We start from the raw sequence: 24,456 nt of genomic DNA, 5'->3' as shown, positions 1-24,456 counted from the left end.
TATCTTTCAATCTTTCATTGGCTTGCCACCAGTTCACCTTCCAGTATTATACTGACCTGTGCATCATTAACTTTTGGCTTGAGCAAACCAAAATAGAAACCTTATCGGACAGTTTTCTTCAACTTTTCAGGAGAAAAGATAAAAACATGATTAACTATCCTTGTTTTTATCTTTTTTTGTATCATTTAATGTTTTACATATCTTGAGATGGATGTTGTATTCAAAACTTCTTTATTTCTGCTCCGATATGCCGAGCGTTATAATGATGTTCTTCGAAATTTTGGTGAAATTCAGTCTATTTTCCATTGAAATTTTTTTCCCCATTTAGAAAATAAGAAACGAATGTTTCAGGTTAGGTCATCAAGGAGTGTAAACTGAGGGGAGAGGGATCACGATTATCCCTTTACTCTTGGTGGCAGGTACAACTCCTGCAATTTGATTGTTTTTTTTTTTTCATTATTTTTCTCTTTTCGTCTCTCTCCAATTTCTAAGGCCCTAGTTATGCCGATTGAACCAGCTAAACTTTTAAATTTTTTTTCATTCTGCTAGTATATCACTTGACCGGCAGTATATTTTATTAATTATTAAAATTCTTACTAAAATGTTATGCTCCCTACCGTTGCATTACAAATGAAGTCATTTCTATTCACATAATTCCTATGACAATTTTTCATTTGTAGGGTCTAGATGAGTATTAAAAATAGAAGGCAAGCTATTATTGATTGAATGATTGAAATCCCATAAACCTTAACTGTTTTTGCTGAGTACTTTATTTCATCAATTAGTCAAGCCATGAAGACATTCGGGCCGACTTTCTTCATTATCTTTGAAAAGATGAAATCAAACTTATTTTCTACGATTGGTGCTCAAATTCGTCTAAGAACAAAATTTCAAGAAAGAAACATTTTTGCCTTATGCTCCTGTGGTATCTTTCTGACTACTCTATTCATTGAGCTCAATAACTATGCCCAGCACTCCGTTCTCTTGTCTCACATACTAATTTTCATTTCTTCCGCCAGGTCAACGTAACAAAACTGCAAGCGCTGGTCGATTGGTCTATCAATTGACTAGCAGAAGCAAGTCAATAGATTTTGGATACAACTCGAATAGTGACGTGCTTTTGTACGGAACACCAAGATTAACTTCTTGTAAAGTTGGAGGCAAATATTTCTCGCGTTCCAACGTAATACGCAAGCAGCCCCCCACTTCTGGCACCGCCCCTTTCCTTGGTTTCAGCCTCTTAGTTGGATGGCTTCCCCCTATCATATCGATCGCTTGCTGCTTTCATATATATATCGGAAGCTCCGGGGGGGGGGGGGGAGTCGAATAAGTGAAGCGCGTACACCTACCAACCGACGCCAAGCAACGCCATCCCAATGGAATGTCTGGAATGTCGCCTTCAATTTCTCGCGTCCCACCCCTCCCTTCCTCGAGCCTTGATGCGACACTGCAATGCGCTTGCGCATCTCTTGGACAGCAGAGATTATCATCCCCCCCTCCATTGTCCCTACCCCTTATACCAGGAACCGAAAATGAGTTGCAGCAGCTGGACCCTCAAGCGCTTGAAATGAATGTGTTGAGGGGAGGCGAGTATTAAAAGCGGAGAACTGTTTGTAGAGTTAGAGGGGGAGGGGGGTCTTGATGGCTTGTCAAAATAAATATCTTTTCCGCGAACCACCCCCGTTCTCTCGTATTTCCCTTTTCGGAAAAGGTGGATAGTTTGTATGTGTTGTTGGATGAAAAATCGTTCACATTATTTTTTTAATTGGCTGCCTTTTTTTTTGTTTGTAAATGAGTGTATCTAATTAGTTCTAAATGCCTTTGGCATTTTTACGCCTAAAATTTCATTTGTTAGGTTTTAATCTTGTGATTGTTTTATAGATTATAACATTAGCGTCCTGTGGTTTCAAATTTGCTTAAAATACTCTTGATACATTTTTTTGCCAATTAAATATTCAAGTCAGGTACTATACATGTTCTATGTATTGTTTTGTGTATTTGGTTTGTAAAAAGGATATAGGTCTTTGAAATTGAGCAATTTTACTAGTTAGTTCACAGACTAAAACAGAAAAAAAAAAAAGTGAAAACTTCATTGCACCTGCTTAAATTACATATATTGTCCTCTATATAATATATTATATTGAAAAAACATATTGTAAGTATAAAAATAATTTTTTTAAGTTGATAACTTAGAAATATTTGGACATGAAAGAGTAGTTCATACTTGATTGACAGCTTAAGCAGTTAATTTGTAGACTATCTACACACACAAATTTTCAATACACACAAACATATGCTCTGTACATAAGCAGGTCCAAATTGCCTTAAACATATGCAAAAACATTATATGTACAAAATTTAAATTTTAAAAAGTCATTTTTTATTTTTTGTTTGAGTGTAGTTTTGAAAAAATGAACTCATCTAGTAGTCCTATAGTTGTAATGGTGACTCAAGTATATGACGTTTTGGAATGCATTACCAATGCACATTCATAATTTGATACTTTGAAACTGAACCGGGACCAAGACAATGACAGGGGTTCTAAATTTATTGATCAACACAAGCTATGTAATAACCTTTTTGACAATAATATGCATCTTCTTTTCATAGTCTTTTTAGTAACACAATTCTTCATACCTATTGCTAGGGGAAAATATTATTACTGTGATAATATTTAAATAGGGTGGCATAAAGCAGTGATTAGATGTTGTATAGGGAAGTTTATTTGCATAGTCAAACCTTTCTTGCAGCATTTTTTCAGCTAGTTTAATATACGGAGTGATCACAAGAATACATACAATGTTTAGTAGCAAAAATGTAGAAGGTATACATTTCTGTAGGAATTAAAATGTGACTTCTAGTAGTTCTCCTTGCAAATTAGTCTTAGTAGCATCAATTCTTTTTACGGTTCCTCTGATTCCCTTACATTGTCCATTACCATGTGATATTGCATAGAAATGCCATTCAGCTCTCAAGTTGACATCCGTTTCTTGATTACATAAACAGGGCCGTCGACAGGATTTATGGGCCCCTATGCAATTTTCTTCAGGGGCCCTAACTTTTTACTTCATCTTTAACCTTCTCTTTCTAGGCTCCGTTTTCACATAATATTTAAAATTGATTTGCGATTTCAGGTATGGGGGACCCTTTTTGTAGCTCGGCCAACTTTATGTCGATAGCAAAACAGGCCATTTTATATTTTTTTTCCTCACGATGTGTCTTTTCCTTCGCGCGCGCGTGTGTGTATATTTAACAGAAATGAATAAATAAATAAATAAAAAACATTTCTCTGTCTCTTTTTACTTCCTTGGAGGAGGAGGGATATCAGAAGAGTGGTGCAGGGATCTCCTTTGGTTTGAGGGTAGAATATCTCAAACTTTAGGGGGTCCGGGGCTTTCTCCCCCGGGAAAATCTTTGAAAAATACGCTAAAAAATTCTGCATTTTGAGGCCTTATACGGGATAATAGGAACTACAAAAACATGAAGGAAAAAAAAGGAAAGCAAAAAATTTCTTAAACTTTACACTCTTTTGCAAACTAAGACAATACAAAATACAAACTGCTCGTGGTTCGACAAATCGTTGATATTAATCGACAGAGAGGAAAAGCGACGAGGGAGAAACGATGACGCATTGTCACTTGCTCACATCGACTCTCGGTATAATTGGTTTTCTATGATCCCTTATCAACACACCAACAAACGGCCCACTGAATTAACTGAAAAACGATCAAGATTAAAATATGCTTTAAAAGAAATGGTGAAAATATTTAGAAATTAGGTAATGTGAAAATAACAGCCTAACCATTCGGACAAATCATACTTTATACAACTGATAGGAAATAAAATTGAAGCACTTTTCAAGCAGTATCAGAAATTTTTAAAATTATTTTCAAGGCCTCTAGAACAATTAAAATTATTCAAAGCAGTTCATTTGTACTTTCCAATCTCTGATATTTTAATACTTGATCGTATAGTTTTACATTCTAACTTAGTAAGAAACCCCTGTTATTCTGCACTACTTGTATTCTTAAATAACAAGTAGTGCAGAAAACGAAAAGGAATAGAGGTAGTGTAGTAATTTTTCTCATGCGAAACAGATTGACAGTATGCAGTAGAAGTAATGTAAAAGCAGGCAATAACAAAATAACTTTCAAAATACGGAATTCAGGTTTAAATAAATAGCAAAATGTGAACATGCTAGTCACGAAAATGTATCTCAAGCAAGCAATATGTTTCAGGAATGTCATAACCATACTTTTTTACATTTTTGATGCAGAATGTAGCGAGGAGCTGAATTTGGCAATTTTGGCATCCCTTTCCCCCCCTCCTCGCATTTGAAGAAGTTTAAAATGTCCCAAGTTTGTTAGGTTTCTAAGCACGTGAAAATGAAATTCATTTTTTAAAGTATTTTTCCTTTTTTTAGGATTGAATCATGCAATTTTTTCGGGAGTTAGGGCCCCCAAAGAAGCGGGGGACCTAAGTTATAGCTTGTTTAGCTTATAGGTCAATCCAGCACTCATTCTAATTAATGGTGATATAACTGTGCCCTTTTTAGATATGTAAGGGCGTTCTATGCACTTTGATGATTAAACATCTTCCAAAGTGCCCCCTAATCACCCCACTCTCCCCGTTTTTCCTCTAGAAACAACACTAGATCTAGTTTCAATTTGTATCACAGTACTCAAAACTAAATCAACTCATATTTTAAATCTTTTCATCGAACTGCGTCGCTCGCCTATGTTTTGAGTTTCGAATGCTGAAAATGGAAGCGCTTATATTTATGTCTTTTTATTATTATTATTATTCTTTTTTTTTTGCTCCTTTTTCATTTCACTAAAATTCTGTTTAGCTTTCAAAAAGAAGCATTTTTTTTAGCATTGGAATTCACGCAAAAAAAAATCACATTTATTTTTGGTTCAAGGCATCGATAGTGGGCTATGAAGATAAGGACAAGTAGAATTTCTCACTTAAAGCCTGATCACTTTCACTGAATTCACTTCGATTGAAAACTAATAATCTAAACTATTAATCTTAACTCTAGAAGAAAGACTTCCTTCAAACTAAAAAGTTTTTTAAGGGGGGGTGGGGTATCTTTATCTTAGACCCGCTTCGTGGGCCCCTCAATCTCTCACGGGGCCCCTGTGCAATGCATAGGCTTGCCCCCCTCTCTCGGCGGTCCTGTACATAAATTAACAAAGTTCTTTCTATTTTTGTTGTATATTTGAGTAAAGTATACGCCCCAACTGTGTCACCATCAGAACTATAGTACTACTGTGTAAGTTCATTTTCTTAAAACTGCACTGATGCAAAAAATGAAAAACGCACTATTTTTTCCTTTCAGCTATGTAGATAATGTTTTTGAATGTGTTTAAGCAAGTTACATAAGTTAATGAACAGTTACATAAGTTAATGAGTATGTTTGTATACATTGAAAATGTGTGTGTGTGTGTGTGTGTGTAGATTATCAGTATAGTCTATAAATTAACTACAGTAAAACCTCGTTAAGTCGTCACTCAAGGGACCAAAATTTTTTTACCACTTATGTGGAGTGACTACTTATGTGGAGTGGGAAATTAAGGAAGAAAAAAAGAGCCTTACAAATATTTATGAATAGCAGTAGAATTCTGTGAGAAAAACGATAGCTTATATAAGAAATGTCTATAAATTAGTGGAAATTTTAAAAAGGGGGAAAATACTAATGATAGTTACTTTGTTTTGTTTTCTCTTATTTACATATTACCTAATAACAACAACTTATTTTAATGTAGTCACGATACATTAACACTAGAAAGACGGAGGCGGTCATTTTGACCGCAAACGATTTCCAAACGCTCATATTTGCTGCGCTTTATTTTCAAACTCTTTCCCCTTTATTGACTTTTCCTAACTATTTATTAAGATCTGACAAAAGTAAATTTTCTTTCTTTAGACCCATTATTACAGTCGCTATAAGTGTTTATACCTAGAAAGACTGACGGCGGTCATTTTGACCGCTGTTATTTATGCTTCCGGATTTGATCACTTTTCTCTTATCAGATATGTGCACTATGGATTTTTTGTTAGTTGTCAGGGTGAATAGCATTCTTTTGTAATTAGTGGGTTTGAACAGCATCTGCTGGTCAGGTGCAGTTCTTTGAACCGTTAGGAAAATGCGAAACACCTTTTGGTCAAGTGCTTCTTTTTTATCTGCTGTTATAGCAGGGGGCAAAGTTGAGAAAGGTGACTTTGAAAAGCATGGCACTGGACACATAATATCCTTTTAGTTTTGAAAAGGGATTAATTTAGAACAGGTGGATTCTAAAAACTTGTGCTGGAATTATTTTGGGCACCAAAACATGTGTTTGGCTTGAAACATAGGCGTTTGTTTCCTTTGATGTTCTTGAAAGGTCTAGTCTAATTATTCTCTTTATGATGCCGCGAAGGGCCGTTGGAAAGCAAGACTTATCAGAAAATGAATTCCTGCCACTGTTGCAGGATTTGCCTGAAATTGATTCTGGGTTGGATGCGTAGTCTGCATTATCTGAGGAGGAATACATTCCTAGCGAGGAAAATTATATACGTTCATCAGTTGATTGCGATAATTTTTCGAAACCTAGCATTGCACAAAAAGATGATGATAAAATTTCTACCTGAGGGAAAAAACAAAAACGATGTCAAATGAAATAATGTAGAAATAAAACTGACTATTTGTTCTGATCGCAAAAAAAAAAAAAAAAAAAAAAAAAATGCGGCTCATATACATGGAAAGTGATAAAGATGATTATTTTTAAATATTGTAAAGAAGAGTAATGTAAGGCTGCGTTCGGAAACGATCCACCGGTTACACCGCGTGGTTAGTCCGGTGTGGTTATGACGTGTTTGGAATTTCTCTAGGAATTCCGGTAGAACAGCTGTGTTTCCGAGCGCTCGTGGTTAAACCGCGGTAGTTCTAGTTCAGCAGCAAACGACACTCCAATCAGCGCGTACCTTTCATAGTAGGCAAGTCACGTGCGTTACGATCAAAACATGAAACACGACCGGATTGGCCAACACAGACTTTGTGACGTTTGTGATCTCGCTAACCGCTTCCAGACAGCGGTGCCACAGGTTGCTACCAAGTCGACCGCCAGAAAACAACCACAGTGTTTCCGAACGCGGTTAAGTGACGTCACCGGTTCCACCGCAAGCGTTTCCGAACGCTTGTGGTTGCACCGAGGCGACCGATCCGCGTTTCCGAATGCACCCTAAGTATATTACGATATTTATGCATTTAAGAAATGAATCACATGAATAGTTGAAAATACTTGTTAGTGATTACATGCTTAGAAAATGTCCTCTATTTCGTACAAATTTAATCTTCCGTAATACAGGGGTCGAAGTGGTCCTATATATCCTATATTTCCTATAATTTCAAAAAAAGTATGAAAATCGTCCTATATTTCCTATATTTTTGGAAAATGTCCTATATTTCCTATATTCCTGTTTTTTATCCAATTTATTTCTTTAAAACAACAGTAAACAAACTATCTGACTTCGGATTTTTCGTCGAAAGTACGTGTACAAACGAATTTGCAAATTAAAAAACACAACTCACTAAATCCTGCAACAGGCATCTACTCTCATTGGCCACAGCAATATGACGCCACTGTAGTGGGTGGAGTTTCGAGAACGAATTCCGAAGTTGGTTTTAGAATTTTGCGTTTGGCAACAGCAGTTTGTTTTGTTTTCCAGCGTGGATTTTTTTGGTTTTGTTTTCGTGGTTTTTTTTTTTTTTTTTGTTTTTGTTTTCGCGGGTATATTTTTGTGTTCAGTGCATTTTCTGATCGGAATGTTATAATAGTCTTTTTGCAACTTTTCTGTTTGTGGAATTTTATAGAACAAAATATCTGTATGTTTGTGCTACAAAGCATTGGTTATTTCCTGTTAGTTCTCAACACAAAGACGGTTTTTATTTATTTATATAAGCTATGTTTGTGACACTTCTATCCCCGCAAAAATTGTGAGTTGCTGTGTTAATTATCAATAAATTTCACTTTGTTCTTTCTTTTTTTTGTCTACAAAGTACACTTTTTTCAAAAATTATTCTTTCAACTACAGGAAAGTCATTTCAGGTGTAAGTTATAATTTTGTTTGAAGGTTTTTTTTAAAACAAAATCATTGATAAGAATAAATAAGTAATATGCATGTATTATTTCTTTTTTCACAGCGAAACTATTCATATAATGTGTCCTATATTTGTCCTATATTTTTTGTGGAAAATGTCCTATACGTGACAAGACGATCACTTCTACCCCTGGTAATATCATTTACTTACTGTATATATGCTTTTCAGTTGATAGAACATAAAATTAAATTTTTAAAAAAGCTGTCTCAGACTAATTTACAGGTTATATTATGATTAAATTGTTAAATGAATTTATGATGCATCAAAACAAATCTTTTCTATTATTAAAAATCCCGAAAATAAATCATTTTCACATTTTTAAGTATAGCGGTCAAAATGACCGCTGCTAGTCTTTCTAGGTATACGGAAAACGTCGTCTTTCTAGTGTTAATACAATCCTTCAATGTTGACTGATGAAGTTGTTGCTTACGGAAAAGAACTATCTCTTCTAACGTACATCAAGCTTATAAGTTTTGTGTTTTTTGTTCCTTGTGAACGGATGTTTAATACTGACTAACTTTCTCCAGGTATTAGATTTTGTCTGTCTTGCTGGAAGGAGTTACATTCATATTCTCGGCATTTAGCAGAGTCACAGCAAGAATTATGCTTTGAATGACCATAACCAAGGATCGAGATTTCAAGGAAAATAAATATCAAACTTCCTTTCAACTAAGTCCGACACTATTTTCTAAGATCCGATAAAGAAAAGGAATTTTAGAAAACAACTTTTAAGTGACTAGTTAAGCGGGTAAAATTAAATTTGGTGACCAGTAAAGGAGAGTCATTTTACATTACTGTGAATGAGACCTTGTCGGGACCAAAGAAAAACGACCACTTAAACGGAGTGACCACTTAACCAGTTGACTACTTATTGAGGTTTCACTGTATATAAGCTGTAAATCAAGCATGAACTACTCATTCATGTTCAAATATTTCTATGTTATCAAATTTAAATATTTTTTTTATACTTACAATATGTTTTTTTAGTATAATATATTATATAGAGCACAATTTACGTAATTTAAGAAGGTGCAATGAAGTTTTCACTTTTTATTTCTGTTTTAGTGTGTGAATTAACTAGTAAAAGTGCTCAATTTCAAAGATCTGTATCTTTTTTACAAACCAAATACACAAAACAATACATAGAACATGTATAGTACTTAAATAGAATATTTAATTGGCCAAGAAATTTTATTTTTAATTTCATCCCCTTTTGGTCTACAGGGGTCTGAAAACGCCATTTTTGTCATTTTTTCCGATTTTTGAGAAGCTGTAATCTGTAAGGGGTGAAAAAACACACAGAAACAGTTACATATTCTTATTAGCATAGTCCCAGTGATTAGTTTTTGCCGTATTTCATTTTGTGTTTCTGTCCCCTACGCGAGTTATTCCCCATTGAAATAAGTAAAATTTTTACATTCGACCTTGAATTTTAACCTGTTGCCATTATTTTAACTATTAAGTTACAGCCACGTAACTCAGCATGTAAGACTATCATCTTATGCACTTTAACATCAAATCGTAAAATTAACTGTCATAAATGTAATTCAAATAGATTTTGGCCAAAATGCAAAGGTCTAAAAGTCCCATTTTTGACTACGAAAATGACTTTTGATGACCTCTAAAAAAATCAAGGGTTAAGGTTAGAGAAAAAATAAAAGTGGTTTTAAACATCATTCATATGCATCTTTTTGGGATATGAGTTTCAAAAAAATTGAAAATGGTCGAGCGTACTCGTCCGTTGAATCTGTATGGAATGACCCTGTTATGAAGCTTTGATTTTCTTAATTACTTAATATTTTATTGTTAAGTATAAATTAATTTATAAAAACTCAAATGTATGTAGTGTGGGTCAACGAAGTATGGGTTTATTTAATAAATTTCAATATATATGTTTATATATGGGTTTGTTTAATAGCTCTCGTGTCTTATCATTATGACAATGTTCGTAATAAAAACCGCTCATTTTATAGCATCTCAGTGAAATACTATTGGGTTTAACATTTAATTGGCTTGAAATGTGAAAGATATTTTACGTCCGCATTAAAAACATATTAGTGCATCAAGTTTGTGTACTTATAAAGAGATTACTTGGCCTTAAAAGAATCCTAAAATGCATTTAAAAATAAAGTCATGAAAACTTTGTTATGAAACGTTGTATGGGGGGGGGAACAAGTTAATTACGACGAGTTTTCTTGTGACGTCTGTATGTACGTATGTATGTGCTTATGTGTATGTATGTCGCATAACTCAAGAACGGAATGTCCTAGAAAGTTGAAATTTGGTACTTAGACTCCTAGTGGAGCCTAGTTGTGCACTTCCCTTTTTGGTTGCATTCAGATGCTGCAAAGGGTGTCTTTTGCCCCTTTTTTGGGGGAAATCATTGTTTATTTCGATGTAAACTCAAGTGGTGTTATAATTTGGCCGACACTTGGCGATATATCGCCAGTCTTTGCGACAAATTTGGTGTTTTTTTTTTTAATTTTTTTTTTTTAAATCTGGTTTCAATTTGGCCACTGTTGGCGATATTTAGAGAGTAACATCTTATGTGTCATTTAGAAAAGGGTTTTGTCTTGGGATTTTCTTCATGTTTCAAATTTCAAAGTGCTTCAAAGAGCTCAACTAGATATTTTAGTGAGAAGGACATTAATAATTTTCACATTTAATCTTCAAAAAATAATTGTATAAATAAATAAAATAAAACAATCTTAAGTGAATTATTCAATATAATTCAAATCGATATACGGTTTGGGCAATTTTTTGTGAAATTAATCATGGAAGATGTAACCTTGAACAAGGTTAACATTTACATTTTAAGTTCAAAATTTTCAAGGATAATTTAAAAATTAAAAATGAAGAACTTATTTGTGCCATTTTCATTTAAGAATTAGTCACTACATTATTCAAAATACTTTTCTTCAATCTAGCAAGTGATTAAAGAGGAAAACTTTAAATGCAAAAAAAAAGAAAAAAAAAAGATGTATATACAGTTATTTACTCGTATAATTAGCATTTACACATGGTCATGAGAAATGCTAATAAATAAAAAAAAAGAAAATTTAAAGACCAACAGAGTTAAAAGTTTGTGCTCTGCCTTAGCACATTGCACAAATTTATGGCTTTAACAGTTATTAGGTGTGCTATATTTTCCCTACCAAAATTAATAAGACTCTTGACAGTCAAAGTTAGGCTACTTTTTGATTCCTAAAAGAGTAGGAGAAATTTCTTTGGTGGCAGTAGGTCAGAGATTGAACATTAAATCAGGAGTCATCTGCTTTGGCATATCTGCATTTTATGCAGACTGCATATGCTCGTTATGGACTGCCCTCCCTCCTCTAACACTAGAAGATTAAAAAAAGCTACCTAGTTTTTTTTTTTTTTTACTGAAAGGAAAATCTGAAGGATTCAGAAATCGAAGTGTCAATAAAAATTTAAAAACTGTAAGCAGGTGGTTGTTTAATGTTGTAATGTGTCTATTGTGCAACCCCCCTCCCCCTTGCACAATAACTCTTGAGAGAATACTCTGAATATAACTTTTTTTTTTTGGGGGGGGGGGTTCGTTATTTATATGTATTCATTTCAGTATACATTTCACAATTTACATGTTCACTTACAACTTTTTCACTTTTTAATAAACATTTTTTGAAAACATCTCTTGCTTGAAAAAAAAATTAATAATTATGCGTGCAGGTTTTAATTTTTTTTACTGAAACTTATGGTTCAGACATTATATTTTAAATCCCTTTTTTCCGTTTCATAGTGCATTCATACAATGTAGTAACTGGTATCTTATATATATATATGCTATACATTTATTTCTCCACACTATACTATTTAGTATGGTATTGCCTAGCTGTTTTAATTGAAAAGAATATTAGTCCTGGCTAAAGTGGTGTCTTATAGTGAGATGGGTGGTTTAAAACTCAATTGGTAAATTAAAATTTTCAATTTCCATGTCTACTGTACGCCATTTCATAACTCTAATTTTTCCCTCTTTAATATGTTTTCAATATATATATATATATTAGGGTGTCCCAAGATATAATGGCGAAAAAAAAAAATGTGAAATCAAATACGCATACCCTCCAAATTTTTTCCATTTCACATCAGAAACATGAGAAAAAAGTTTCCTTGCAATAAAATAACGGGAACCCGTGCCGACTTGAGGTCAAAGTTGGACCTGAAACCCTGTACGGCGACTACAGTGGAAAGATTGCTAACTGTATAATTCCTTACCACACGCGACATCAATTTATTTAAAGCAGATATTTACAACAATATTAGACTACAAGAAACATTACTGCACATATTTGTAATTCAATGTTTGCTTTTTGCAGTCAGGATAGAGCTTCCGCTGCTCTTGAACGCAACGTAACACAGATTGTTTTTGTTCCTCATCAGCTGTTAGCAAACCATGATAGTCCTGCATGAAAGTTCTGCATCATTTTTACCACTCTTTCAGCTGCATCGTTTACTGCTCTAAGCATTGAGATAGTCTTTTTCACATCAAGGAATGAAATATTATTGTCCATACCATAAAAGCTGGATGAATTTTTGTAGAGCAGCTTTTGAGATAATTGGGTCCACATTTTAATACACTTTTATCAAAAAGCACAAATCTTTGTTGGGTGTTTTGACTGCCAAAATGCTTTGAAGCCATGGTTTCATGTATATTGTCACTGACATCAAACAATGCTTCATTTTCCTTTGTATCTAATTTTAGTTGTGAACTAAATAGTAATAGTTTTAGGGAGTAAATCGATCGAGCCATCCATCGAGCTTTGTGCATGGCTCACGGTGATCTTATTTTAAATTCATTTTCTGTATCTCCACCTAAAAATATGATAGACAGTTCTATCAACTCTTGATAGTCATCCCTGACCGTAATATTAGTAAGTTCAGCACGGTAAAAGTCAAGTAAATTTTCCAAGTTAGGGTACAGTTTGGAACAACTCCGCAGCTCCTCCATAGCACTGTATTTTAGTGGGATAGATCAGTTCATATATATGATGGCGGCAAACAAATGAAAGCATTTCTCTATCAAATTTTTGCTCATGAATAGCGCAAGAATCACTGAAAGGAGCTGTAGTATCACAACAGAGAGTTTGAACTTTGTCTTCGAGATTCCAAACTAAAACTGCCTTTCAAACAGCCTTTCTTTGTTTTTTTCCTGTGGAATTATCCAGTTTAGACTCAGCAATGAATTGTTCGTCACATCCATATAAAATAACTATAGATAAGCGATCTTCTTTTGATTTTTGAGCACTCAAAGCCGGTAACAGTTTCATATCCCAAGGTAAATTCACTACATATGGTACCTCGCTCTGAAAACCAATTTTTATTCTTTCCTCGTACTCCTTCCGCTTTTCGGTTCAAATTCTTTGAATTGAAGATTTACCTATGGGAAATTCATTAATGTTACACCCAAGTGCATCAATAGTAGCTTCAAGAATAAACACATAATCTCGTATACTTGGACCCCTGTTCAATGCAGCAACTGACTTTGAGTAATAAAATCGCTCCTCATTACTTATTTACTTGTTCCAGGTTCGGATAATACTTGTTCTAGTTTATGGAATACTTGTTCCAGGTTCTGATAAACTTGTTCCAGGTACTGATTTATATGTTTCAGAGAAATTTTCTGAATTAATATTTTCACTAGAGCTCGAAGAGGAATCTTCTTGTACAGGCTCACACAATTCCGAGGATGTTGAAGCGGAATCGTATTTAATGCGCCTGTTTTCTTCTTTGACAGCTCAAAGTCGAGCCATTTCCTCTTTGTCGGCCAGTTTTTTATCCACTCCACCTAAAGTGACCACGTCGACCGGGCTCTTTTTGGAGTTGCAAAAAAATCTCATCTTCCTCTATTTTGATTACCCGAAGTTCATCAGCATGTGCAATATTGAATAAATTGTTTAAATTACTCTCAAATTCTTGTTGGCGCTGCCTGAATACTTGCAGTTTTTTTGCATTTTTTTGTAAGTCCCTTCAAATTTGATTCAGGTTTTTAAGTTTATTCACACAATTTGACAACGATTTGGTGGGAATAAGTGCCTTTTCCCAAAAGATGATGCATTCCCGAATAGCGAGTTTTGCACTTTCAGTGATGGTTAAATTTACTTCTCGAATGTTATAAAACAAAACAAACAGAACTTGTCCATTTGATTGAAGTTTCAAGCCCGTAGTTTGGTGTTTTACGACTCCTATTAAAAATATCTCTTTTTTCAAACTTTGCAATTCCACTGCTGTGTTTCGTTCCCTATGGAAGGATTATACTGCGCTCGCTGACCGGAATATATTCGTACTGACATGTTTGACGGTTTGCAAATCGCCGCAGATAAGCCCCCCCTCCCCCAACATATGTTTTCTGTGCACTATTTACAGCTGTTTTGAGCTTCGCAAAGTATCGCGTCGCCAGCGTTCACTTGCTTATGAATACACGTGCTATTTACACGATTAGCCTTTAGGCTCAAGTCAGCACGGGTTACCGTGCTTCAAATTGCATGAAACTTTTTTTACAACGGTTTTGATATAAAAGGAAAAAAATAAGAGGGTATGCGTTTAAAAAAAAAAGACTTTCATTTTTTTGGGACACCCTAATATATATATATATATATATATATATATATATATATATATATATATATATATATATATATATATATATATATATATATATATATATATATATATATACAGGGGCGGACTGGCTGACTTTGGCCCAGTCGGCTAAAGAGTATTTTGGCCCACCTTTGTAAATTAAAAAAGTTAATTTAACCAGTACCGGATCTCGATTCTTCCGATTCGAGCAAAGACATTTAACTACCACTATTTCCTATTTTCCTTTAAGCTTCTAAATCATGTTTTAAAGTTCTAAAAAAGGAAAATTGGGGAATGTAAAATAAAGAACACTGATACATCTTTTATGTGCCTTGAAAGAAGGATACTAATGGTTATAAGTCTAAATAGGCACATCTTTAGGCTTCCATACTGACAACATAGGAAGGACACGAGGAAATGGAGGAATTTTGACTGTTTGTTGTTCCACCATGTGGTTTCACGGTATTTAATGCTGCAGGTTTGAGAGCTCGCTCTCTCTCCCATATTTTTCTTGTGTGTGTAGTGTGCACGTTTGTGTCATCCTATCCAGTTCAAATGAAAATGGTTTAATTATATTGGAGTGTTATTTCGTGTAGATGCTTCTATTCTAAAGTAATTCGAAATAACTTTTTAGCCATTTTTGACGAGATGTTGTTAGTTTCAGTATAATATTTTATGTTTAATGTTCCTGTTGAACTCGATTCAATGTAAGTACAATACATTGTCTAAGAATTAGCTCTACTAAAATATATTTTTTTTCTTCGGGACTTTGTTCGCCATGTGCTAATTTAAACTACTACTCTGCTACAAATTTCCGAGGACTGAAATGCTTCCTTCATCCCTACACATTCCAACCTTTTGTATACAGTCGGATCCCGCTACAATGCGATCCGACTTACTCGAAATGGCTATAATGCAAGGTTTTCATGAGCAATGAATTTTTTATTGCGGACACAAATTCCTCGCCTGCAACATGAAATTTTTCGGAAAAGAGCAGCGGAGAGTAAGAATGGGCTTTGTTGACACTAAATATTGGTTTTGTGAATGGACTTTCATCCCTTTAGCATCACTGAAAGTGGAAGTTCACCCACTGTATTAGTCTAAACAACGCTTTGCTTTAGTTTATACAAATAACCGCTATGATTTTTTTTTTCATTTTACATATGAACATTGATAAAATACGTTGAACGTTGATAACAGTCTAATCGCGTTGCATAAACCTTTTTCATTTTTTAAATTACAAATATATTTACTACACCTATACTGTTAAGTGCTATAATAATGCTCTAGTGTACATACTGTAAGCACCATACTGCTTTATATAAAGTTTCTCATCCCCATTAATCATTGATTTTGTGCTAAATTACAGAATTTTATGTCAAATAACGCTTTTTCTGAAATACAGAAAAAGTCGGATCTTTGTAAAAGATACTGCAATATATAGTTAATAAATGGTTTGAAACAATATGAGGGGTTTTTACAAATGTCTGAAACAATTGGGTATGCTTATAAGAAATTACTAAACATACCTTGTTCCACAACGCGAAATTCCGACTTACGCGAGGTGTCTTGGAACGCAACTCTCGCGTAAGTCGGGACTCGACTGTACTTTGAATGTTGTAATTTTTTTATTTTTGTTTTCTTTTTTCCAGGACGAAACGAGCTGATAGCCCGCTACATAAAATTAAGGACTGGCAAAACGAGAACGAGAAAACAAGTTAGTAGTTTTATAAGTTTCAAAACTAATCGATTTTGTACAGTCATAGAAAAAAAACGAAACACTTTTAATTATCCAGCCATTATACATGCTAGAAAGGAAAGAAAGAAGTCATCCAACTTGTTTTAAAGTCTTCTTTAAAACTACGTAGGTAAAATTTTTATAAAGGACCATATACAAAGCAAAATGAGCACCAACTCTTGATTTTCCAATGGGAACCCCTATTTTTTTGCTACATAATTATGTTTAGACAGCAAAATACAGCCAGGGTACAAATTTTCACTGCATTCCGTGCAGTAGAACAGCAGTTATTAATGAAAATCATTGTAGGGACCGTCACTACATTGAAAACGCTTCTTTCAAGGTCACGGCTTATCAAGTAACGAAATGTAAACAAAGAAAAAAAAAATGATTGAGATTATCCAGCTCAATTCATGATTTTTTGAAGTTCTCTTTTTTTTCCGTAATTCGACACTTTTTGGCCGATAATGTTGCGCCAAAAAGCGATGTACGGTCAAACTTTTTTTTTTTTGAAAAAAAAAGTTAAAATATTTGCTGATTTTTGTTTATCTCTATAAACCTAAGAAAGACGGATGGGATTTGGCTGGTCCATGGTATAGATCGTTGTTTAATGAATCAAATAATGACAAATTAAAAGTAACAGAACTTTTTGCCTTTTCTAATATGAACCTATTAGATTGCTTATATAATCATTCAGCAAATTAGCCTCATAGAAATGTAAATATCCAACCTTATATCCCCGACATTTACGCTCCTTCCTATTGTCACAAAGCTTAAAATGCATTTTCAATATTTTCATTTGGAAACATTTCCGGAGGAGAGCCATTTACCATCCCTTTCTCCCCTTAACCAGGGGTCGAAGTGGTCCTATATATCCTATATTTTCAAAAACAGCATCAAAATCGTCCTATATTTCTTATATTTTTGAAAAATGTCGTATATTTCCTATATTTCTGTTTTTTATCCAATTTATTTCTTTAAAACAACAGTAAATAAACTATCTGACTTCGGATTTTTCATCGAAAGTACGAGTGCAAACGAATTTAAATTAACAAACGCAACTGACTAAATCTAGAGCCACTATATAGACAGGCCGACGCATTAGCTTAAGTCTAGCCATTTTGGATCGGATTTTACATTGTTGCACTGCTAGGGTTACCACGGGGTTTCGCCAAAGTTGCCGAAAATAACCCTTCATTTAATAAACAATTAACGTGCCGCTAATAATCGCTCGCAGTAAACAATCACCAAACGCGATTACTCGCCAAAAAAGACACCCTCTCAAATCTCTCCCATCCAAAAAGGCTAATCTTAAACTGATGCGCCTGCTACAGCAATATGACGTCACTGTAGTGAGTGTAGTTTCGAGAACAAAGTCTGAAGCCGGTTTTAGAACTTTGCGTTTGGCAACAGCCGTTTGTTTTGTTTTCCAGCGGGTTTTCTTTTTTGTTTTCGCTGGTATATTTTTGTGTTCAGTGCATTTTCTGATCGGAATGTTCTAATATTCTTTGTGCAATCTTATGTTTTTGTGGAATTTTATAGCACAAAATATCTGTATATTTGTGCTACAAAGCATTGGTTATTTCCTGTTAGTTGTCAACACAAAGACGGTTTTTATTTATTTATTAATATAAACAATGTTTGTATTAATAAATAAATAAAAAAATCTAAAGTTAGAGGACAAGTTGTATAAAACCTTACCCTGAATAGTTCACATTACCGAAGCACATCGATCTACAAAGTAGTCACCTATATATATACAAATGAAACATATAACTAAGATTTCAGAAAAAGATTGTAATGATGTATGGATTTAGGAACACTAAACATAGTTAAAAAATATTAAACTATGTTGTTTAATCATTCCCAAAAAAAAAAGATAATAATAAAACAATGAAACCTTCAACAAATTACGCAATTAAAGTGGAAAGATTGCACGTAGACATTTTTTAGTCATCAAATTAAACAAAAAAGGTAACAGGTAAATTACAATATTAAATCATAATAGGAATATTTTTATACTTATTTAAAATTTATGAATAGAAAATTTTGCATTTTTCAGAAAACTAAAACAGTGACATAAATTTTGCTGAAAAAGAAAAAGCCATGAAAAGAGCGAGGTTCTTAAAACGCAGCTACAATAAACAAACTCAATATTTACACCAAGTTAATAACTGAATACATATACTACTTGATCTGTTGTTTGCACACATAATATTAAACAATTTGATTGTTTAATCTTTTATGAAGCTTTACAAACATGTTCAAATTAAATTGTTCAATATAACAATAATTTTCTGAAATTTAAAAAATTACATAATAGAAAATCCTTGAAACTTTTTCATAAGAAACGAAAATAAGTTATTCATTGATTTTATATAAATACATTAAAATAGTTACTTACGACAGAAAAAAAATCGATCGCAAAAAAGATGGCGCATTACAAAATGGGGAGGGGGGGGGGTCACCCTCTGATTTTGCAGTAACTCACACTTCGGCCCCAACCTCGGCCTAATTTTTTTTAGTACAGAACCGCTAAAACCAACGCATTGAAAGAGTTTCTGAATCTATTTCAGCACTTCCGAAGAAAAAAATTCAAGTCTCATCGATTTCCGAATAATGTCACCATTCAAAACGTCTTTAATCAATTTCTAACATTAATGCTCTAAATTCTTTCTAAACAATAGATAAAGTTTTTGAAAAAAATCTCTAATTTTATGAATGGTGTTAGTTTTAAACAACTCAAAAGTACAACTAGAGTTTAATTTCAAAAATTGAAGGAGTGGGAGGAGGGACGCTCAAGTGTTCTTGGAAATTCAAAAAATAGTCGCAAAAAATAGAGTTCAAAATAATCATAAACATTGAACAGAAAAACCCTTTCAAAACTTGCACCCGAGTTTGTTTTGATGTCCGGTGGCGGATTTAAAATATAGCAAATGTTGCAATTGCGCGAGAGGCACCATAACCATAGTGGCACCGTAGGAGTTAGAAAAATGCTTGTGATAAATGTTTTACAACTTCTGTGATAGGGAAATAGGGCCCCAAAATGTATTTCGACGGGCCCCAAACTTGTAACTCCGCTGAAGCGATATAGAAAAGACTGCATTACTGTGATTTATATTACAAATTATCAAAAATACCCGGCGTTGCCTGGGTCAGTCATAATTGCGAGAAACAATCGCTACTTTCTTTCGTTTTCTGTTTTAACTGAAAGAACTCAAAACACATCGCTTTGACGTGATTAAAAATCGAGCTTCTTCCTTACCCATAAAAGTAAAATAGCAATAAGTATAAAGAACGAACGAATATTAATTTAGAAACGAGAGCACGAATTTAAGCATATAAAAATTTGAAGAATTTCCAAAATACGAACTAACAAAAACAAAGATCACTAAAAAAAACCGTGCGCTTTATTTAATTAAATAGTACACACACAAAAAAAAAAAGCTCTCTACTAGGTTTCTTTAAAGGTGCAAAAAGTAGAGTTTTCAAAAGTTTAAATGACTTTAAACTCATGTTTGCTCCGGAGAAGCCTTGATTCAAAATTTTCATTATGATTACTTTTAATATTGCTGTTCTTAGGCAACGAATTTTTGTAACAATGGGTTTTATATTCGCTACTCCAGAGCTCGAATACGCTACCTTGCGGTGAAAAACCAATGCTAAAGAAAAAGGTAAAACATTCCATTCCACGTGTTTTCTTTGGGGGTAAACTACAGGCTTCTAGCAGTTTGTAGTGTAATGTAATTTCAGAAAAATAGAAAAGAAGGCTTCTCACAAACACGATGAAAAATTAATGTCATTCACTACGCGTCAAAGCAAGTTTTACGGTATTTTTTTGTTTTACCTTTTTCATCCGCCATTAGACAGTGGCTGCTGCGCCCCCTATAGTTTATTAGAGTTGTGAATTTAATCATTTAATGGGGAAATTATATGAAATTTACTGTTTTCCACCATTACTTTTTAAAACTAAGTTTATAAGGAATAAATTGTAGCCTAAGTTGCTCCCAGATAATATAGCTATATATGGTGAAAAAATTATTAAAATCCGTCCAGTACTTTTGAAGTTTACCCCCCGGACATCCCCACAGAAGCAGCCATATATATATATATATATATATATATATATATATATATATATATATATATATATATATATATATATATATATATATATATATATATATGAATGTTTGTCTGTATGTCATCCATGAATTCAAAAACTACCCAGCAGATTTGGCTGAAACTTTTACCGTTTGTTATTTTTGGTACTGGGAATGTTTATAGACCAGTTCGAAAAAAATCCGATCGATAGTTCCTTTTTTATTCCAATTTAAGTCACAATCCATTGTTGGATAAATACGAATAAAATTATCGGCTGCAGAAATTAATTCGCGTGAAAGATTTCATTGATGAGAAGTTAACTGTTGCCATTTTTCTTGAGTTTGAACAAATAAATTCTTTCTTTATTGTTTTATGGCTTTTCATGCAACGGGGGGATTTAAAACTTTTTCTATTTGATATTTTTAGCAATTGATTGATCTTGGAAACTGCGTGAGTACAAAATTTGAGTATAGTCACGGCTTCACTTGATACTTGGACCGATTATTATGAAAACTGCTATATATGTGTATTTTTCCACAGAGAAGGTGCATAATATGCTCATTGAAGCCACTCACCACCAGGTGGCACTTCAAAGTAGCAACTTCTGCCCCGTTCAACCGATTGTCATGAAAATCAGTATAATGATGTATTTTTTTGTTGGCGTAGCAACGCGCGTCGGGTACAGCTAGTTTATGTATAAAGATGAGGATACAACTCCTAAGAAAGCAATAAATGTCATGCTTGCTCCGGAGAAGCCTTGATTCAAACTTTTCATTGTGATTACTTTTAATATTGCTGTTGTTAGGCAACGAATTTTCCTAACAATGGGTTTTATATTTAATCATAACATGGGGAAATTACATGAAATTTAATGTTTTCCACCATAACTTTTTAAAACTAAGTTTTTAAGGAATAAATTATAGCCTAAAATGCTCCCTGATGATGTAGCTATCTATGGTGAAAAAATGGTTAAAACCTGTCCAGTAGTTTTGAAGTTTACCAGGGACATCCCCACAGAGAAGTAGCCATTTATGTATATAGATATCGAAAAATTAAGAATTACCGTCGGCTCAACCGGAATCTAACAAAATGACACAAAAACCGGTTTTGCCATCTCATATTTGTTTCCAAGGTGTCCAATTCGGCAATATATTACCAAATGATTGTCAGTCTGAGACGCTATATTAGTTTTGCATTGAAATAAGTAATTTATAGCAACTAAAAATGAATAAACAGGCTTTTCAGAACACCCGATCGAAAACAAAAAGGGAAGTGCACAACTGGAAGTGCACACCCCACATGCGAAAATTATCCTTCTACAGCTTACGATTTTTGAGTTATGACTTATGAGAGGTACGTACGTACATCCAGCAGCAAGAAACAACCCAATAATAAACTTGTTTGGTACTTGAATGCAGTATTAAAAACTCTTTCAGGGGTGACTAAAATAGAAATTCATACTGAAATTTAGTAAACAATTTTATATGAAAACAACCTTTACTTCGTATTAAAAAGTAAAACATCAAAGCTCCTTTTTTTTTTTCAAAAACATCGGCCAGTTCCATCGGCTTTTCGATGTTTTTAAGGCCGATGGGCCGATGTTTCCTGCAATTTAGCATCGGCCGCCGATGCCGATGGATAAATTGTTGAACAATCGGTGCCGATGGTCCTAGTTTTTATTGGAGTTAGGGGAGACCCTTACACCACTAGATACAGCCTACGTTTACGTGTGTTTCAGTTTAGTTGAAAAACTTTCCAGACAGAGCGCCCCTGAACCTTCCCCAATATCTTCACGTATCCAAAAAGATAGCTTAAAATTGCCTTTTAAACACTTCAATTTCGAAAAATTCCTTGAGAAGTTCCGACCCTCTAACGTTGCTAAATAAAGCGTAAAACTAATTTTAAGAAATGTTGGGAGCTCCTAAGCCTCTTTTCTCTATGCATTACTAAAACTTGCCTGAAATTCTCAATTTTAACTTATACATTTTGGAAATTTTCAGTGGGGCTATGAATTCCTTTTTTTTTCTCTTCTGCAAGAAAAACATGAAGGAAAAAAAAATGAGTTTCTTGTCTTCTCTTTATTAAAATCCTATTAAAATACTTTTGACTCTTTAATATATTAATTATTTCTTATCAGAAGAGCGGCAAATTGAAGAACCGCCCCGGGTGGCAGAAAGTGTAGCTACGCCACTGTAGGTGCTATAACAAGTGGTTCCCAACTTTGCCAATGAGACATCCTTAAAGTGTGGTTGCCTCCCTTCTCCCCAGTGATATATAGTTTTCAGTACTCAAAACAAGAATGCGTGTCCATAAAGTATATGTGCCATTAGTTAGGTGTAAAAATGCTTTCAAATTACAAGTAAGAACAAAAAGCAAAGAAAAAAATCTTAATGTAAAAGAATGAAATGATTCTGTATAAAAAAAAGGTACTACTTCTTGTGGATTTTCCCCTTGCAAAAAACAAAATGGCTCCTCGCACACCCCCACTGGGAAACACAGTCCTATAGAGTCTAAGGCCATCATACACTGTCAAAATGTTATTGTTTTGTTTTTTGTGAACTTGGGTTTTATTTATTCCAATTATTGGTAGTTTATTTATTAATAAATTATTGGTAATTAATGCATCTTTTGGGAAAGTACTAAATTTCAAGAAATAAGCACATGATAGAGATTATTTGTTTGTTATTTAAAAAACTTTTGAAATTCACACACAAAATGTAGATTTATTCACTAGTAAAGTGTTAAGGAATTAAATTTATAGTCGATCACTATTGTAGCATTTGTTTCAAATTCCCTGATCAAGTATAAACAGCAGTTACGTTGTTTTTTTATAGCATGTACTGAGAGTTAAAAAAATATTAATATCAAAATTTTTTGCATTTTTTGTTTTTAGCAACCATTTGCAGGGGGTGGGGAATGCGTCTATTTTCCTGCTACTCTCAATTCACCATTATATTATTCATTAAAGTTTCAGCGAATGAGTTGCTCAAACCAAAAGCATTTTCAAAGTTCTTGTAGGTGTTCTTATTGTACTGTATATGGTGAAATGTACAGTGAAATCCCATTTCAATGAATTCCAAAGGGACCAAAAAAAAAAAAATTGTTGTACTGGAATTGTCTTAAAACTTTCTTTATTTTTATAAAACTGTTAAATCTGCACCGTAATATAATTAAATTTGCAACATTTTCCGTTACTAACAATCTAAAATATAAGTAAAACACATTATTTATTCTGAAAAAAAAAAAGAAAAATATTGAGCACTGAACTTTAATTCATTGGTCATCTTCACAAAAAGTGTTATTATGAACCAGAGACTTGGTCCTAGAGCACATTATAAAATATTCTAATTTGTGAATGACATTTATCACCAAAAGGAAACTTGAAACCTTGCTGACTCCTTTCGAGTTCACAAAGTGCTTTAGGTTTAGTGCACAAAAATCGACTGCGCTTGGCTAGACACAGGCTTTTGTTGTCACACATCAACTTACGTTTCAGCATGAATGGATTTTCCCCTTGAATGACTGTTTCAAAAAGTACGAACAGAGTTTTCATGTTGCAACAAGTTTTTTTAATTTACCAAAACAGCAATAAGAAAAAATATTCCCAACTGAACTTGAGAAAAACATTTTGTTGTAACAAATTTTTGAAAAAAATTGCTTTGTTGAAACAAGATTTTTTATCAAGGGGTTTTCAAACAGAACCAAACGTTTTGTTTGTTGTAACGGATATTTCTTTGTATTCTTTGTATCGGCATTTGCTGTAACAGGACAATCTCACTGTATTTCATTATGAAAAAAAATAAGTCATACAAAACTCTTTCTTTTTTTACTTCTGTCTTCATATTACCTTTTGAGCTTGGCAGGTATGCAA

The 24,456-nt window shown here is 33.6% G+C and overlaps 1 protein-coding gene across 1 annotated transcript in view; it reads left to right on the top strand.

Annotated features, from left to right (window-relative positions):
• Positions 1-24,456, top strand: part of LOC129218986 (transcriptional enhancer factor TEF-1-like) — a 92,713-nt gene that overhangs the window by 15,037 nt on the left and 53,220 nt on the right. The window contains exon 3 of the mRNA XM_054853304.1: positions 16,396-16,460. Coding sequence (XP_054709279.1) covers positions 16,396-16,460 — 65 coding nt within the window. The remainder of the gene's footprint in view (positions 1-16,395; positions 16,461-24,456) is intronic.

The sequence above is a fragment of the Uloborus diversus genome, chromosome 3, assembly GCF_026930045.1.
Source record: "Uloborus diversus isolate 005 chromosome 3, Udiv.v.3.1, whole genome shotgun sequence".
NCBI classification, from domain to species: Eukaryota; Metazoa; Arthropoda; class Arachnida; order Araneae; family Uloboridae; genus Uloborus; species Uloborus diversus.
Note: the sequence above shows the minus strand (reverse complement) of the source record. Positions and strands in the feature narration are given on the sequence as shown.